At 37.9% G+C, this 19,031-nt stretch overlaps 9 protein-coding genes across 9 annotated transcripts; all 9 read right to left on the minus strand.

The window, feature by feature from the left end:
* Positions 1–279: 279 nt before the first annotated feature.
* On the minus strand, positions 280–2,259 carry MKS1 (Mks1p; the record flags this gene model as incomplete). The annotated part of the gene is made up of 1 exon (XM_448158.1): positions 280–2,259. The coding sequence occupies one exon, from the start codon at positions 2,257–2,259 to the stop codon at positions 280–282; it is 1,980 nt and encodes a 659-aa protein (XP_448158.1).
* Positions 2,260–2,992: 733 nt separating this feature from the next.
* Positions 2,993–4,432, minus strand: APJ1 (Apj1p; the record flags this gene model as incomplete). Its single annotated transcript, XM_448159.1, has 1 exon — positions 2,993–4,432. One exon carries the CDS (start codon positions 4,430–4,432, stop codon positions 2,993–2,995), a length of 1,440 nt encoding a protein of 479 aa, XP_448159.1.
* A 771-nt stretch (positions 4,433–5,203) lies between these two features.
* NIS1 (Nis1p) lies at positions 5,204–6,364 on the minus strand (the record flags this gene model as incomplete). The annotated part of the gene is made up of 1 exon (XM_448160.1): positions 5,204–6,364. One exon carries the CDS (start codon positions 6,362–6,364, stop codon positions 5,204–5,206), a length of 1,161 nt encoding a protein of 386 aa, XP_448160.1.
* A 765-nt stretch (positions 6,365–7,129) lies between these two features.
* Positions 7,130–8,146, minus strand: SEH1 (Seh1p; the record flags this gene model as incomplete). Its single annotated transcript, XM_448161.1, has 1 exon — positions 7,130–8,146. One exon carries the CDS (start codon positions 8,144–8,146, stop codon positions 7,130–7,132), a length of 1,017 nt encoding a protein of 338 aa, XP_448161.1.
* A 511-nt stretch (positions 8,147–8,657) lies between these two features.
* Positions 8,658–9,287, minus strand: YGK1 (5'-deoxynucleotidase; the record flags this gene model as incomplete). Its single annotated transcript, XM_448162.1, has 1 exon — positions 8,658–9,287. One exon carries the CDS (start codon positions 9,285–9,287, stop codon positions 8,658–8,660), a length of 630 nt encoding a protein of 209 aa, XP_448162.1.
* A 404-nt stretch (positions 9,288–9,691) lies between these two features.
* Positions 9,692–10,620, minus strand: RPL28 (60S ribosomal protein uL15; the record flags this gene model as incomplete). Its single annotated transcript, XM_448163.1, has 2 exons — positions 9,692–10,092; positions 10,572–10,620. 2 exons carry the CDS (start codon positions 10,618–10,620, stop codon positions 9,692–9,694), a joined length of 450 nt encoding a protein of 149 aa, XP_448163.1.
* Positions 10,621–11,677: 1,057 nt separating this feature from the next.
* On the minus strand, positions 11,678–12,808 carry ARC1 (Arc1p; the record flags this gene model as incomplete). Its single annotated transcript, XM_448164.1, has 1 exon — positions 11,678–12,808. The coding sequence occupies one exon, from the start codon at positions 12,806–12,808 to the stop codon at positions 11,678–11,680; it is 1,131 nt and encodes a 376-aa protein (XP_448164.1).
* A 385-nt stretch (positions 12,809–13,193) lies between these two features.
* On the minus strand, positions 13,194–16,400 carry BUD2 (GTPase-activating protein BUD2; the record flags this gene model as incomplete). The annotated part of the gene is made up of 1 exon (XM_448165.1): positions 13,194–16,400. The coding sequence occupies one exon, from the start codon at positions 16,398–16,400 to the stop codon at positions 13,194–13,196; it is 3,207 nt and encodes a 1,068-aa protein (XP_448165.1).
* Positions 16,401–18,044: 1,644 nt separating this feature from the next.
* Positions 18,045–18,965, minus strand: GVI51_J10285 (SEC14 family lipid-binding protein; the record flags this gene model as incomplete). The annotated part of the gene is made up of 1 exon (XM_448166.1): positions 18,045–18,965. The coding sequence occupies one exon, from the start codon at positions 18,963–18,965 to the stop codon at positions 18,045–18,047; it is 921 nt and encodes a 306-aa protein (XP_448166.1).
* Between the last annotated feature and the right edge of the window lie 66 nt (positions 18,966–19,031).

Consider the following 19,031-nt stretch of genomic DNA (forward strand, 5'->3'; position numbering starts at 1 on the left):
AGATATCAATCCATTTGATTGATGGTAATATAAATTGTTGTGAACCTGTCAGCTTCTAAAAAGCTTTAGGCCAATACTAAGAATCAAGTTATTCGTTAATCATTAATTAATTATGTGTCATTATATAATTGAATGAGCTAAGAAAGAGTACAGCATTCACTGGCAGACGTTGAGAATGAAAAACACCCCACCGAATCATCAATGTAGATATGTTAGCAAGTTGTATATGCCCGATGAACTCATGTGGTTTTGATGCAGCTGTTTCATATGGTTAAGTTCTCATTTATGCCGTCTTTGCATTTGCGATCGTTGGTATCTTTCCTCTTCTGATATCTCCATTCTTGTCTTCAGTACAGAGTTCTTAACATTTTTAATAGGTATATCCATTGATTCACGTCGGGTTAGCCTTCTGCCTTCTCGTTGATTTACATCTGCTTTCACAGCCATACGCTGTTGCTGAATATTATTCGGTACAAACATGTGTGTCGACAGTGCAGTTGGTAGCAAAGTATGAGCCGTAGGTGGTGCATTAGATTCATACAGGTATCTGGCTCCAGTGGCTTCTGATACAATACTACTGGAACTTCCCCTTCTAGATGTCGACCTCATATTAGATGTCGATCTTGTTAAGGTTTCACGGATGTATTGAGATGGTTGCATAAATGAATCATGAGGAGGCGTTACTGAACCGACAGCAGTCACATTAGTAGTTTCAATAGTTGGCTTGTGTGCCGATGAAACTTTGTAGTTTTGACCTGATATACTGGTAGGCGTAGAGTTCTGAGAGTTGAATAGACTGGATCGACCAGAATCTTCACCACTGTCCTTTGTAGAATATGTAGATGATCCATTGTGAAACAAACCACTCAATAAACTCCTTCTAATAGGTTGTGACAGATTGTTAGATTGTATTTTCTCTAAATGATGGGCGCCATCTTGGAGCTCCGAACCATGCGCGCTCAACTTCTTGTCATTACTTGCCTGCTTTGCGAGAACGAGCTTATCCCATTGTTTATTATAATATTGTTCATCCTCATCTTCCTCATCTATCTCGTCAGTATAGAATTCTGAACTGTCCGAAACACTATCCCAATCGGATTCATCCTCATCCTCACTGCTAAAAAATATCTTGTTATCCTTTCTTGTTTTGTTGTTATTGTGCTTAGACTCCGAACCACGCCTATTAGGTTTGCCAAATAGGGACTCATGCTTGAATATACTCTTGCTGTTATTGTCCGAGACCTGGGATGTACCTGAATTTGATCTTTTATGATTACTCTTTCCAATATTAAGAACTTCAGGCGATCTGGATCTACTTTTATTTCTTTTATCATTCGGAGAATCTGAGCTGTGTTTCTTTTTAATAATGACCATATTAGTGTCAAAACCTGTTATAACCATCTGAGGATCCTCTTTCTTCTTTTTCTGCTTAATTTGGTTAAATTGTTTATATAACAAATGGTTCGATTTATTGAAATCACTATCGTTTTGATTACCAGCATTTTCTGATCTATTGTGATTCTTTTGAAACAAAGCAGTTGTCGATTTATGCTGTCTTTCCTTTGAAAGAATACCACGAATATCAGCATGCTGATCATTTTTCTGAAAGCTGTCATTACTTCTATTTCTTCTTGGCTCAGTAGCACCATTAAGAGCCTCCATGGGTCGTATCGCAGTGATTTTTGATCTTTTATCAGTATTTTCATTCTTTGGTAGTATTTGGGTGAAACTTGTTTGCGGTTTTTTGGATGTTATATTCGTTGTAGTCCCGAAAGTAGTGGCTGCAGATTTATTGTTACCATTGTTGTTCATTGGATTAAGTACACTATATATATTTTTAACCCCATCTCTTTTCTTTGATATATTAATATCGTTATTTCGTAGAAGTGCCTTATTGAGAATACGCCAGCTTAAATTGCCTAAGCGTTCACCTTGCTGTATCGTCTTTGAAGTCTTAATTAACGTTGTGTACAGTTCGACTGTATCAAAGAGGTGAAGTCTTTCTGGTGTAAACAAGTTGGGAGATACCTTTAAAAACTCAGAGCTTATTGCTTGTTTTGAGAGGCCTGAGTTTTGTTTATTGTTTGGATTATTTTGTGAATGTTGTTGCTGTCGTTGCTTTTGCTGTTGTTCACTATGTTGCTGAGTTATGGTCTGCTTTATAGCGTTGCCTGTCGGTATCTTAGAATCAGTCCCAGGAGAGAGTTCTAACGGAGGTATATTATCTGGGCCTCTCGGAAGTCCCAACTTACTTGGCATGATGTTGTGTGTAGTAATCGTCTATCTTCTTCTTGCTGATAGTATTGTAATTAGGTATGAAGAAATAAGTTACAATAAAAGTAAAATCTGTTTATCCTGCGCTATTGAATCAATGTAGTGAATTTCATTAGAAGGCTACTTGTCTTCCTTGTTTTCTAATTATTTTACCCCGAGATGATGTGGCGTATATAAAACTCTTTGTAATGAAAATCGAAGTATATCAGTAATTTTTGAAAAGATTTAGCCTAGGTATATCCCTGTTTATTCTTCAAAGGTGGTTCAAATTCAGTGGATGAGGTTTATCTGCAGCAAACTTCTGTCAAAAAAAACACCACTGCGGCAGATCAGATTTTGCTTTTTCTAGGTGAAATGCTTCCTTGTTGCTGCTAAAAGAAAACGTAATCAATATGACCGTATCAGCGATTTAGTGCCATAGGCTATTGTTCTAACGGAGTTTTACTCGAGAAACATTGTTTCTCTCACTATGAAGTGGTCATTTCTAGTTAAAAATTGCGAAATTTCAAATTTTTTCCTTCTAGGTAGTCCCTTTACCCAGACCTTTAATTTTACGGAGATCGTGTTCCGAAGCAATATTGACCTGTGATGAGATGTAGAAATGTGTCAAAATTATATTAGTTGTCATGATATTTACGCTATATATATTATTGAAACAAGATACGTTTACACTGGCCGGATCCGGTGCAATTCTCTCCACTTATATTTAGCGTTGTGCTTATGAGACAATACAATCGTCGTCATCATTACATCTCCTGCGCTTCCTGCTGTCAGACCTGTTTGATCTTGATCTCTTAAACTCTTTGAAGTTTTTATAGTCTGGTACAAAATCGCTTAGAACATGCTCTTCAACTTCTACTGCACCATCGCTATTCGTAACAGCATCATCAATACGTTTCTGATCAGATTCATCTTCTTTCTTGACATTCGGGTCTTGCTCCAGGATCTCTTGTAATTTCGTTATAGTGGTGTCTTCCAATCTCTCTGGGAACTTAACTTGGAATTGTACATATAGGTTACCATAACCATCGATATCCGTACCCGCTATGTTAGCGTGATCACTATTTGCAATAACCTTAGGCATACCAAGACCCTCTACTGTCTTGAAACAACTTGGCTTCAATAATTCATTCGGTATTATACTCAACTTTATTATTTTTCCCGATGGGTGGCCTTCTATCATTATTTCACCACCGCATAAGCATGTCTTCAAAGGTACTTCACAGTTCTTTAATACAAGATCATGGTCATTGACCACTTGGAATTGGGTATTTTTGACAAGATCAATCACAATCACTACATCACCTGGTTGCACTTTGATTAGCCCATGACTAGTCTCTATCACTTCATCAGCTTCACCTGGTAGGACAATCACCTGGTTATGGGTCATACCAGCTTTAACCTCGACATCAAAAATCTTTCTCTCCTTCGATACTCCACTGCCTTTACACACAAAGCACAAGTCACTGTCCTTGATAAATGTGCCGGTACCATGACAGCTGTTACAAGTACTGCTCATAGTCTGTACCATGGGGCCCACCCTTCTAGTCTTCACCACTTCACCTTGCCCTTTACATGTTCTGCATGACGCGACACGCATACCACCTTTACCATCACAACTGCTGCAAACTCTCATTCTGTTTAAGCCCAGCTTGGTCTTCTTACCTTGGTACAAGTCGCTCAAGTTGCACTTCAAGTAATGCTTTATGTCGGGCCCTGTTCTCATGTGGCCATCTCTTGCCCCATGGGCTTGTGCACTGTTGCCAAACCCGTCAAATCGGGAACCAAACCCGAACGAAGGACCAGCATCGCCCGAGCTGTTGAAGAACTGCGCAAACAGGTCCCCAGCGGAAGTACCAAACATATGCATCGGATTCCCACCGCTGTAAAACGACATCCCCTCGCCAAAGGGCTCCTGGCTCGCGATGGCAGACTCATCAGTGGTGCCATACCTGTCATACATTTCACGGCTCTTCGGGTCAGAAAGCACCTCGTAAGCCTTCGATATCTCCTGGAACTGCTTCTTAGACTCCTCAGAATGGTTGTTCTTATCAGGATGGCACCGCAACGCAGCAGCATGGAACGCCTTCTTTATCGTGACTTGCGAAGCATCGCACTCAACATTAAGTAGATCATACAATCTCGTGTCCTTGACCATCTAGAAACATCCAAATTATTCTTATTAGTTTTTAGACTGGTGCCTGTCCTTTCCCACTTTGCATAGAAGCCCGCTGCCACTGCTTGCTTATATACTTTCACCACCTTCTGCTGCACTATGAATGCAAAAACTCATCGAAATCCTAGAAATCCCAGAAATCCTAGATTGGAATGGTGCTTCTAAAACCTCGCTGCAGGTACTTCTAAGCAATTTACCAACACAATCCTTCCAAGAATGTGAGGTCTCTGCAAATGACAGCGTCCCTCCAGTGGCCCGATGACCTCGCACTAAATGCCCGCACAACATCGATTGAACAACGCAGAAAATGGAAGGAAAAGTCGGCAATCTCTAAGCTGACTTTATCAAGGAAATTTGCCTCCTTTGTGCTGTACTTTCTAAGCATAAAAGTTTAGAAATTGAAATGGAACTGATTTACCCTTTTCGTCTCTTCTACGTGCTTCTTCGTGCTTCTATCTCCTTCCATTACACAGAGCAGCCCGCACAAGATGCCTTTTCAACATTCGCTTTTGTCTTGGGATACGTATACTGGAGTCACATGTTTTTATTGTAACCGTTCGTCACATTACTATCATGTGACCTATACAAAGCGTTAAATAGCCCCCGCCAGTGTATATATTCCTGACGTGGATTCAATTGTGTCTGGAAACGCAGTTACTATTCGAGAATATGTATGTTTGTAGCTGTTTAAACTATATGATGTAATATGTGTGTATTTGGTGTACCCCCCCCTCAAAAATATAGTTCTATAGGTTATGCAGTGACGGGGGTAGATATGTGGTTGTGTGATGAGCTGGTGGTTGTGATGCTGCTGGAGCCCGGGTGTATGACGTGCAAACGGGACCGGAGAGCGGTGGGCTGTGCCATCAGTTGCTCGTGCATCTCCTCCTCGGGGATCACTATAGGGTCATCAATGCTGAGTCCGCTGGTGGGTGTGTAGCGGAACGACAAGGACTTGTCGTCCTCTATGGCTGGTGGAAGCGAGAACACATACTCATCCAATATGCTATGGGCCGCGTCGTCCTCGGCGGATACTTCCCCGGACTCTGATCCCGAGTCATCCGTGGTGAGCGCTGTAGTCATAAGTGTGATTCGTAACTGAATCCTCTGGTATATGATATTGCGCATGTATTGCTCCCACAGCTTCATTATGGTTTGATGCTCCCGTGACAAGTTCCTGTACCGTATGTTTCTGTAACCACCAGGAGAGGTCTTGCTTCTGCGGATTGTTCTTCGAATAGCCGTTGGCGTGCTAGACGTCGATAAGCCAGACGGCGCCTGGCTTGTGATAGACACCACAGGGTCTCTGTGCCTCATTTGGTTTACTTTTGAGTTTCGCACCGACGGCATCGAACGCTTGATGGAATTTTTCCTAGAGACGGTGCTATCGTCAACATGATACACTCGAGACGGTATTCTCTCAACGGTAGGCACTACTCTTGGTCTATAATGGTATTTTCTCTTGATGCCATATACAGCAGCTGCGTTGTCCGTTGCCCTCGGATACATCTGGCTCAAATTCAAAGTGCGGAGATCAGTATAATTCATAACTGATTCTAACTCAGCCCGATTTCTAAATCTATGGGGTTCTAATTTGACCTTCACGTTGCTGTCTTGTATCCTTGTAAAGTTTGTGTTCTTCTTACTATTCCTCTTGAAAAATCCTCTGTGGAAAATGAACTTCTTTTTATCTTTGTATTTCTTCAACTCTTGCACATTCGTAAAATCCTTCCGCTGTATACTAGAGTGGCGTGCAATTGAAGCTTTACGTTTTATGGATCCGTAGTCCCTATGAGCATTCGTCGCTTGAGTTAAGGGAAGACCAGCTTGCCCTTGCTTATATTTCTCCCAGTTGGATACTGCGTTCAATATGTCGTTTTCAACTGAAGTTGTATGGCCTTCATTTGTATTCATTGGGTTTTCATTCCTTCCAGGTCGAATGTGACTTCTTGACACTCGTTAGTTTGGTTATGTTATCTCTTTTTTGTCGAGGTTACCCTTTATCTCTACTGGTAATTATATATTCTGCGACCAGTCAAAAGTTAGAATGATTAGTTTTTGTTGTACCTTGGTCTTATAAACCATATACAAGCTAATGGCGAATGAATAATATCCCTCTTCCTTTTATTTAACTCGGCGATCTGGTGGTTCCCTCTAGTAACGTTGTCAATAAACTTTTACCTCACATCTGTCCGAGAATACAAGCCTCTACAAACCCAACATATTCCATTAACCTCCTTGACCTGTTAGTGCAATTAAGTGCGTTATCTAAAGCGTACTTACTATCTTTGTGAGTGGAAACCTCTATGGCTGATTGCCATTGACCAGCAATTAATTTTAAAATATGAAGCCAGCCTTTTTTATTTTGTCAAATTTTCAGTATTACTTCCTTAGATACTTCCGTAGAACAACTTCAAAAATATGTCAAATATGTCGATGAGCTACAAATTGAAAATGATAAATTTGTGAAAATAGTCTCACATCTACAATAGCTTGATGTTGACTGCGTTTGTATTACGTGCATTGGGTAGCCAGCATCAACTTCTATTTATATATTATACAGGCTTGCATCTATAAGTAATGCATTAGTTTCCCAGTCACATAGGGCCTTGTGCAACAGATTCTGTATTCAATATATCTAGTGGGCACGCAGTGCAATGATTCTGTACTTAATAAAATTTAGATATCTTGCTTGGAAGTAATAATGGACATGCATTTGTACTCATTCGAGTACGTAGACTTCCATAGACGTACTTTCCCATCTTCACCAGTACTGCTCAAGATAGTACCTGTCAAATTCCAGGAAACTGACCATACCTCACCTTTGTGGTCATCGTGTTCGCTCAGTAGTTCCACTTCTAAGTCTGTATTATTTTGTCTTTGCTTTATACCTTGGTCTTCCATATTATAGTCATCTGAGTCACTTAAGTTTGGTGTATTTGATTTTGATGGAGAATCATTCACTCTGAATATACGTACTCTCCCGTCTTTGCAACCAGTTGCAATCAAATGATAAGGTCTGCCAATCAATGGAGCCCAGCTTATGCTTCTGATCAGGGATGTGTGCCCGGGTAGCTTACCAGCCTGGTAGAAATGCCCATCTTTGCCTCTTTGATATATATAAGCCTGATCTAATGCACAAACAGCTATCTTCTCTGGAGAGAATCTCGTGAAACACCATGATAATCCAAACGCCGATTGTAAGTTGTTAGCAGGAGCCACTGGTAATACTTTTACTTCTGCAGTCATGGTCCAAGACCTCAAGTTTGAAGGATCAAGGGCGTCATACATCCTCATTATACCATCATTCCCAATACTTGCTATCCGTAGTCCAAGGTGAGATGGAGCAAACTTGACGCAATACAGCGAACCCTTTGAATCATTTAGTGTGCATAGCCTAGTCCATCTGCGACCAGAACACTCTTCTTGATTGGGATCCTCTTCCCAAATCTTTATAGTCTTATCATAAGAAGCAGAAGCAATAATGCGTCCATATTCGGGGCTAGCCCAATCAAGAGATACAATACTGCTGTCATGTGCTCTCCATGAATCATTTACTTCCCATCTGGTCGCATCTTTATCCAATTTGAATACTTTAATATGTTGATCTGAAGAGCAGGTAGCCATGGTTCTGCCATAGAAATCATACGCAACATCATGAACAATATCTTCATGGCCTGTGTTAAAAGGTTGCATTTTCAAAATATGCAATTATTCTGGAATCCAATTGTTTTGTAAAGCTAGAAAAGCAGAGTTTATGATTCTCGCAAATACCAAATTCAATCGAAAATGAAGTAAATAATGAGTTCTATCTTTCGAGAATACCAAATAGTACACTTTGTTTAAGCTTCGTAAATATCCATTGTTATTGTGCAATTTTACACTTTTTCAATGATTCTCTGATTGAAAATTCGGTTCATGCGCTGTTGAGTGACAAACATGGCGATGAGCATGTAAGCAATTAAAGTTGAATACAATAAATTACGAAATTATATCTGTTAAATAAGTATGCATGCGATTACACCAGATATGGTTAGTGCTTTCTTTGTCTCAGTGTGGTTTTGATCTTGGTTATTCCATGGCCGAATACCAAGTCAAAATACAAATGAGTTAGATCAGTAATACATCTGTAGCACGCCCATGATTATTCAAAATGTAGCTTCTGGGCATCAATTAGGACAATGTGTGAAGTGTTGACTTCAACTCATTATGATGAGAAGTATTCCTCACGCATTTTGATCAGATCATTGCACCATTCGGATACTTCGGGGGTTTTAATTGCATCCTTAGCAGACCAGAACTGGTCCAATCTTATGTTATTTGATTGCTCATATTCAAAACATTGTACCAGCATTTCGAACTTATCTATATCCTTGACATAGCGTGCTTCTGGGGAAGATACATTTTCGTACGCTAACCAGTCCTCTAATATCTCCTTTGCTGCTTTAGAATTGAAAGGTGCTATGATTTTATCACATAGGTATTTAATAGTGTCATACTCTCTTCTATGTTTCTCTTCCTTTGTCATAGGATCATTTGGTGTGATGTCTCCAACTAAGGACTCAGCCAGGTCGTGTACCAATGAGATTCGCACACACTTATCTCTATTAATATCAGGATTGGTAATCAACATGGAAGTTATGCCCATTCTGTACATGTGATCCGAAATACTCTCGGGGTCCTTCACCTTATGGTCAACCCAACCGGTTCTTTTTTGAATCTTCAGTTGCTGCACAATGTTCAGCAGTGCAATAACATAATTAGAGTTTTTGGTACCTGCTAAAGCTTTCTTAACATTGTCTGGGATATGATCCTCAGGCTTCCAACTCTCATTCATTTCAGTAAGTTATGTGTAGGCTTGAGATTTCTAAAATTTGGTGACGTTATGGTATTCAAATCACAAGCCTTTCAACATTTCTTAACCACTATACTGTATTAATGATATTCCTTAATGTTAAATAATTTTGCAGGATCAGCGATGAGACCGTTAATGCCAAAAAATGAAAAATCAAAATAATTGCCATGTTAAAAACCCTGAGATACTCGCAGTTAAATAGATTTAACGATTTTTATTATTATTATTATTATTTAGTTTAAAAGAATATGATACAGTTATTAAATATGCAAATGCAGTTAGAATTTAATTGTTTTAAATTAAATGATTATATTCATATACACTACGAAAATTAATCAGTTCCTTGCGAAATTAAAAAAGATGAATGTTACACTTTTTCAATTAATTTAAGCAATCAATTCGACGACACCACCAGCGGCCTTGATCTTTTCTTCAGCCAACTTGGAGACGAATCTAGCCTTGACAATTACTGGGACATTTGGGATTCTACCCTTACCCAAGACCTTACCGTAACCGGCAGCCAAAGTATCGATAACTGGAGCAGCAGACTTGGAAGAAGACTTCAAGTATTCGTCTCTCTTGTCTTCTGGGATCAAAGTCCACAACTTGTCCAAGTTCAAAACTGGTCTCCAGAAGTGGTTTTGTTGCTTGTGGAAGTATCTCATACCAACCTTACCGAAGTAACCTGGGTGGTACTTGTCCAAGTTGGTTCTGTGGTGGTGTTGACCACCAGCCATACCTCTACCACCAGGGTGCTTTCTGTGCTTACCGATACGACCCTTACCGGCTGTAAATATACGATTTATCCATTCAGTAAAAAAATGTCAGGATAAAAATTAAATGTTAGTAAAACAATGTTCCGTCAATTGCTTTTTAGGTTATTTATTTGCAGCTGGAGTAAGGAATCATAAACACATAACGATTTCTGTGATTGATAATGTTAAATCTTTCTCAATTTAAGTGTCCAAGATGTACAAAGCAATAGATCCTAATTAAAGGTTAAGCTTGCAACAACCTTCTCAAATATATCTGCAATCCCGGTGATCGTCAGTAATTTCAGATAGGTTGTGACACTATTTTTTTTTGGATTTGGTTTCAAAAAAAATTTTCCCTCTGGCATAACTGAAAACATAACTGTCTCAGCTATATCAGAGGTATAGGAAGAAAGTTATTAAAACATTGTCAAAAACACATCATCGTCTTGGTTCTTTCATTCCATCCTTTCTTCCTCCACAAATGAATTGTTATTTTGATGGAACTACATACCTGAGACGTGACCTCTGTGCTTTCTAGTCTTGGTGAATCTGGTTGGCATTTCTGTTAGACTTGTTTGCGGTTGGTTATCTTGTATTGAAAGACAGAAATTAAGAACTCAAGAGAAGTACCAATGGAAATTAAAATACCAATTCTAAGTATACTATATATCAGTTGAAAAAATGTATGAAAAATTTTTTGGTTCAGAAGAGACTCATCGCAAAATTTTTGGAAAAAAAAAAAGATGGAATATGGTGTAGTGAAACACGATATCACGTGGGTATTACAGAGCACCGGGTCGCAAGTTTCTCCGAGCGTTATGTCTACGGCAGTTCGATAAGAGTTGTTGTGCTGGCGTTTCTGTGCACAATGTCACATGTATAAAGCGTAACGAAGCAATGGCGCTTTCCTCTTTAGGAAACCTAATCTGCCCGTGCTCCGTATTTGTTTAGTCCGAGGAAAAAAATGAATAATCCAATTTTTTTTGAAATGTAGAATATGGTGTGTGGGTGTTGGAAAACAGTCGCAAAATATATACATATCATACTACACGTATATTACGGTCTTTAAATCACATGATTATAATTCCGAGTGCACACCAGTGGGTAGCTGCCGCTAGAGACTAGTGGAATAGTCATTGTAACGTGTATGAGTTTCTATATGACACCACCAATGGCTAAATACTTAAGGTTTATGTTAACTAGTCTTCTGCTTGATTGGTATATTAAGCCATTTCTATATACAGTATTACACTCATTTGGCAAGGGAAAGGTTTTGCTTTATAGGTTTCAGTTGGAAATTGTGTTTTCTAAGGTAGTAATACTTACGAGCAAATTTCCACTAGTACTCTATAATAATAATATGTCAGTCGTCAGACATAGATAATTCTACAACATTTAAATTTTGGAATCAATGTAAATTTATGTTTTGTAGACTATATTTGCTACATTTAATATACTTGGTAAATTGGTTCTCATCCATATTGAGGGGAATCTAAAATATGATATGTAACAATTAGTTTTCATGAATTACTGCGACTTACCTATTAATTATGGAAAATGGAGAGGGTGTGATCTATACAAAAAGAGAGAAAAGTATATATTGGACATTCACTCCCTTTAACGGACATTAGCATTAACGATGGTAGCAACTTTGAATTCTTCACCCTTAGCATTAGTCAATTTTCTAACTGGATGTTCCTTATCTTCTTCATCCTTGAAGATAACTTCCAAGTTTTCGTTAGTGCTGAAATGTGGTTGCAATTGCTCCCACAGCTTCTTCTTAGGGTTCAATTGCTTCAATGGATCTTCAGCGCCGAAACCTTCGAAGAAAACTTTGTCACCTGCCTTGGAGCCCTTTGGTGGTTCAACAAATTCAACCTTATCCTCAGCATTAGAACCACACAAAACCATAGCGGTAGACTTTACACCTCTCATGTTGACTGGCTTCAAGTTACAGACAGCAACAACATAACGTTCCTGCATGGCCTCTAGTGGGAAGTGCTTGACTAGACCAGAACAAACAGTTCTTGGACCTTCCTCATCACCAACATCGATAGTGGAGACGTACAAACTGTCAGCATCTGGGTGCTTAATAGCCTTTTGAATGAAACCGACACGGAAGTCAATGACAGATGGCAATACCTTCTCTGGAGCCTTTGTTTCCTTTTGTTGTTGTGCTTGTGCAGCCTTTTTAGCGGCCTTCTTCGCCTTGGCTTCTTCTCTCAACTTCTTCAAAGTCTCCTCATCTGGCTTACCTCTTTGCTTCTTGTCACCATCGTTAGCCTTCTTCTTGTCATCCTTCTTATCATCCTTCTTACCGTCATCCTTCTTAGCATCATCCTTCTTCTTTGGCTTCTCAATAACTTCTCTTGGCAATTCGATGTTACGGTCAAATTCCAAAGTTTGGTCCTTAGACAATTGCAACAAAGCTTGCAAGTAGTCAACCCATCTAATAATGTGTCTGTAGCTACCCAAAGTACCCTTAATGTCCTTAGAACTGGAAACTAGTTCCTTGATAACTGGCAAAGTGGCTTCGAACAATTCAACATCGTGAACTGTTGGCTGAGAAGTAGCAGCAATGAAACTGTTATCTCTCAATTGCAAGTTCAAATTGTTCAAGTTGGCTTGCAATTGACCAGTCTTTAGAATAGACTCCCATTGAGCAACCAAAGCAGATTGCTCACGACTTAGTTGAGCTGTAGAATCAGCAACAGATAAACCCTTAAACTTAGCAACTAGATCAGACATACTTCTCTTTACTGTCAACCACTTGAGCATACAAATTATATTGCAATTAACACTCAAAACCACAGAAAAACTATAGATGAGTTAAAAATAAAAAGTTAGCTACAATAAGTCGTACTACAAAAACACTTGACAGTTGCACGGAGAATCATCCTAGTTCATACTATTACTGTTCTCTTGTTGAAACGATGAGCAATAATTTTTCAATTCTTGAAAGGTTTTAAAAATGAGATTATAATGCGAATTTCTCACGAAGTGGGCTATAAAGCAATAGCATTTTAAAGTCTATATAAATGCTCTGGTATTTTAATGTTACATAATATAAAATCATATCATACTATCTAATAATTTCCCTCTAGGCATCAGATTGATTCACTATTGCAATAAACTATATCTTCTTCTTCAGCCATCTTCCAAATCTTGTAGTTGCATTTAGTTTCTTTTCATCTTCAAACTCCTCAGATTCTGACATCTTCTTCTTTGTGCCAATGATTTTGCCCAAGTTGTACATTGAAGACGATTTCACCTTACCGTTTCCATTCATTTGATGGTGTAAGTGCAGTTGCGATCTCTCTGTGTTGTCTCTCTTGTTTTGTATATCGACTGTGGGTAATGACAAGAATACATCAGTTTTACCATCTTCATTGAATAACCGGCTGAACTGATCATCATCATAACCATCCCGTAAAACATCAGCAACAATGACACCATTCTTTGTATAATATATCTTATTAGACATTGACTGCACAAAAGATCCCATCTCTGTAAGTTGAATGGATGGATATTCATAGTCTGCCAACCTATCAAGTAACCTATCAAGCTTATTTACTAACAGCGCTGATTCCGTCTCTAGTTGCTCAAAAAGATCATAGTCCTGCTTTGTAATTTCTTTGAATTGCATACTATAAATCTTTGAGGATGGCTTCTTTTTTGGAGATTCATTAGATTTTAAGTATCTCATCAAATCATCTCCAAAAACATCTGAGTTATCCTCAGTAATTTCCTCGAATTCTAACTCCCCAATTTCCGGTTTCTCCTCGTCAACTGTAGTCCAGTCATCTAGTTTATCCAGATCTGAAGTTCTTTCAGATTTAATATTATTTTGTACTCCTAACTTATCAGTAGTTATAAGCTCTATCAACTCAGTTTCATCCTGGTACTTATCAATACCGTAAACACTAGACTTCATATACGGCAGAACGTCGGGTTTAATGATCGACATAGCTGTTTCACGGTCAGCAGTAGATCCCAGCAATTTTGTTGAGAAATCAATCTTTCTTTCTGTAACCTTGTCAACATATTCTATCACTTGCTCTCTGAAACCTTCTACAAATGGATTTAAGGGTTGAAGCCATTGCTCTTTGACTCCAAACGGATTGAGGGTAGATATATTTTGTAGAACCTTTGTAATCAGCAACATGTTTCTTGTTTGCTTCATTGTCAAATGACTTTCAGTAAATTTAAATAATTTTGGATTCAAAATTAATGGACAAAAGAAACGAAGGAATAAAAATGCTGAAATACAATTCAATATGCTTTGCTGACCTTTTTCTAAACATATGATTTCAAATCCCTTCCTTAACTCATGGAGCTGTTTCTTTATCTTTTTTGGAAGGTCGTTACTAGTTTCGATTATTCTATTCCATATAGTACAAACCCATTGTTTCAGGTCTTCCGAGTTGTGTTGTATAATTTGTCGACGTTCAATATCGTCCTTTGCGCTTATTCTCATTGGATCCATTTCGAAGGACACTTCTTCATTTAATAAATTTCTTATCAAAGTACCAAACGCCTTTTCGAGATATTCACGTCCAATTCTCAAAAAATATAACTCCAAGGTCTTCGTTAAAATGCTATTTCCTCTAAACAGAGAGTTAACACGAGAAGGCATGTACTGCCCATCAATACCAGGCCTACTACCTGATTGCTTACTAAAATCCTCAAGCTCCTTGTTAATTAGTATAGTACACCATATATCTTCCTTTTGCAATGTTTGAAAAATATTCAGGAATGTGACTGCACATTTTTCTACTTCTTTTGATGTCCCTATACTTTCCCCATAAGCAAAGCCTGTCAGATATTTCAGATTTATGGAATTTAAAGTTTCATCAATTTTCTTGAAATTGTTTGGTGGAAGAATGTAGTTTCTTCTACTAGTTACCTTTAAACATAATGTCCCGACTTGTTTCTCTGGATTAGCTACTGAAAATAGCGGTACACGTGTTTCCTTATCCAACATAGTTCCATGTATCATATCTTTAGTTATTGTACACCTTCCTAATATTTGCTGTTTATAGTCTGAATTGTATTTTAGATCGAATTGTAATTTGTCTGGTATAACAGCTTCTGTAAATTCAAATATCTCCCTCCAAAAGGGATTTTTTGAGCTTTGGACAAATGGAGTTCTTGCAAATATTTTGCCCCAAAGAATAACATCTACAAATAAAGTACCTTCTTCGATGCCAGACATATCATTTAGATTTCCTTCAAGAACGGACACTTCCAAATTATTAACTAATCTTAAGGTATTGGATCTGGCAGCACCTATAAGAGATAATTGTTCTGCAGAAGTGAAAAGTTGAAAAAGTGTATACATTAATTCAATTTCATGTTTAAGCTTGCTATGCAGTAATAAAGCTTGATGCTTGTCGTCTAAACCTACCCCTCCCAATAAATTTCCACCAACGTAATTTATCTTCGATCTTAGTGAACTGAGGTGGCCAATATATAAACAATTATCATCATACAAATGCCCATTAACTATTCTCACTTCAGATGAAAGTAATGTCTTCACATCCAAGGAGTAAATTATGGTCTCATCGATAATTATATCCAGAATACCTGTCTTTTTGAGAATACATTTGGCTTTAAACCAGGAGAAATTTGATGAATTTGATAAATAATCTGGATCAAGCATGCTACCAGCATCAATAAATGAACTATGACTCAAATAATTTTCAATATTAGATATATTTTTGAGCGTAGTGACATTTGCATCAAAGGGAATAGGACCATAGACATTGCACTCAATTTCAAATGATTCAGAAAGGACGTCAATCCTGTCAGTTGGTTCTGTTTGTGGCAGGTACTCGGGATGCTGAATTCTTACCTTATCAAATATCCCTTTACTATTAAAAGTACTCCACCATATCAAAGACACTAGGAGTTCTTGGAATTTCTCTAAATTTACTATCCTCAAGTAGACCTTCATATCCTTTGTTGCGTTAGGATTCCTTGCGATAACCTCTATTATAGGCAGCGGCTGACTTTGGTATGTCTGCTGCCCACCTGGTTGTGAATGCTGATTTGCACTTAGCAATCGTACTCCACATTTTTGTAAATGCTTTATGATTGGATGCTTAGGTTCTTTAAAACCGCTTGTTGCTCCAACAAATTCCTTACTAATTATTGGTGTTTCAATGGCATGTGTCAGTGACCCTTGATCTGTAATTTGGAGGTAATGTGTCTTCCAGACATCTATTGATAGTTCACTGCACCAGTCTACCTTTCCTATAAAACACCCTTTGTTCTTCTTTATAAGAACTTGGAATCGTTCTGATGTGAAATGTGCCTGCAGCTGCTCTATATTGGACATTAATCTACTTTGTGCGAAAAACTAAGTGACTGCTAGACTACAGGCATATATTAATATGATTTCTGATAGTGGCTTCAACCAGATAATGCTATAGAAACTCTTCAGGACAATGTGGAACTTCCCTTCCAATTCTTTCAACTAATGTATAAATATTCAAAAGTAGCAATATGTAGCTAGTCCAATTGTTATATCTAGTATTTGCAATCGAAGACTCTCACAAAACTTATTATAATTTATGTAAAACAGGGTACTGTCACTTCTATCTGCTGAAATTCTGAACTGCTCGAAATGATTTGCGCGAGACGGTGACTTAGGAAATGCTAATAACCTATTTCAAAATAACAAATAACGTCAAAAAAAGCAGAGAATTGATAAACCAGATACTCAAAATGTAGCTAGACGCAATTAACAAAACCTGTTATTTACCAAGAAAAAACTATTTAAATGGATTATTAATATCTTATATGAAACGTTTTTTTTGTTATTTTGGAGTTCTGTAACCTTGAGTATAGAACTGTGTGAAATTGGTAATGGCAGTTGTTAACACCGTAGCTTGAAGGTTGACATCTTATCTAATAACAAGTATAAGTGTGTCGGGGGTGAACATCAAATTCTAATTTAGAATTGCACAGAATTACTGAAATGTAGCCCTGGACATTCAAATAACAACACTGCTCTGTGAACAAAATCTCCTCGTATTATAATTCTTTTTTATTAGCAATACTTACACGTTGCAAGATCAAAATGCTGTTAAAACCTAGCACTAGTCGCTGAGTTTCGCATATGTTAGTCCATCGAGTCATTACCGAATTGGATGAACTAAATATGACAATTCAGTGTGAAAAGTAAAACTTGGTTTGGGTGTATGCCAATAACATCAGATGATGAAGGTAATGCTATATACTCCCCTTTGGAATTTTAGAAGCAGTATTTAAGCAACCAATAAATAACTATACGTGGTTAGTTTACCAATGGAATATCATATCGATGTGTAGAATATCACCAAATATTTCAGAATATATTTTGTTGGGAAAACAGAATCCGAAGCAATTGGAGTCACAGTCGAAGGGCTATGTGCATGAGAAAAAAATACGCAATCATTATTTAGAAACCCTTTCATATAGAGCTGTCTTCAATCTTGGAAGGATTCTTGCGATGAGCAGTTATGCTTCTACTTTGGCGATGATGTGTTACCTTCTGACAGATTACCCATTTAGGAAAATGGAAGCCTACTAAAATTGAGAAACTAATGGGTTCGCAGAGAAACAAACGTACAAAAATATCGCAAATCTAAAATTCCTTCGAAACAGATACCGTAATCATCAACATATTTACACAATATATGAAATATTAGTATCTCGACAATTACTTTTATTACCTACTGTAGCTAGTATGTAATAAGCCCATACCGAGATATGGGCATATCTTCAAAATTGGGAGAAAATGTAGCGGTCTTGCATAACTAGTTTATATCTGCAAGCTCCTAATGTGTCATACATTTCAAAATCAAATGGGTAATGATACAACTATATTGTTATACTAGGACAACATAAATCAGTTGTAGTCATTAGTACTTATTTATGTTACATAAATATTTTTGTCATGTCTCTCGTCCAGTAAAATTTAGATTCATACGAACCACTTCTACATTACAAATGATTTAGGAGCTTCTCCCTCTGGGCCAATAAACTTAGGGTCTCTCCATGGGCCTATGTCCGACAATGCTAAGCCACCTTTAGAGCTACTAACTTCAGATTTACCACCATATTTAACAGGCAAGTTCTCTGCTGGGATCTGCTTCAACAGCTCTTTCTTATATGATGATCCCAAGATGAAAATCTTTGAAACTGTAACCGGATCTAAGAATGGCTTGAATAGACGGAAGGCAGTAGAGAATCCAAATGGAGCGTTGATCAAGTAAAACTTACCCATCCGTTCTGGGTAATAGTTTTGACCAATATGTGATGCTTCCTTAACATAAGAAAGAACATGATATGCACTTGAAATTGAAATACCCTTTAAATCCATAATAGTACATGAAGTCTCTATTAAATAACCCCTACTTCTAGAACATGCTGGTAGTCTATATTTAACAAATGATTCATACTCCCAAACTAGGTTCTTGATCATACGTTCGTGGGTTGTAATCTTGTACATCTCATTTAAGTTAACTGTACCGAGTTCTTCGAAATAAACAGGTCTACCGTCTTTATCGATCTTATGGTAGTATTGTGGATAGTACTTAGCAACCAATGGTTTCTCTTCATAATGGAAGTCCTCCAAGATGGTATCCACACCAGCAGACTTCCTCCATTTTTCACACGCGACATACATCTCTTTGGCCATAGCAACATTAAATTTTCTGGCTCTCAGAAATCTTAGTAAAGTAGCATCATCAAGTCTCAGCTTATATCCATCTTTTTGTAATTGCTCTTTCAATTGAGCCAGAGCTTTTTTTTGAGAATCATTCAAGTTACCTGGAGTGCCTGAAGGCGACCCTGGTTCACACACAGATGGAAACGAATCCAGAATCTCTTTCTCCTTCTTAATAGCCTCTTCACTCATCAGTAGTGTAATCGTATGTCACTGTCTTTATGCTTAGGTGACCAAGAAGATAGTTTGGCATGCTCA

Source organism: Nakaseomyces glabratus, chromosome J (genome assembly GCF_010111755.1).
Source record: "Nakaseomyces glabratus chromosome J, complete sequence".
Taxonomy (NCBI): Eukaryota; Fungi; Ascomycota; class Saccharomycetes; order Saccharomycetales; family Saccharomycetaceae; genus Nakaseomyces; species Nakaseomyces glabratus.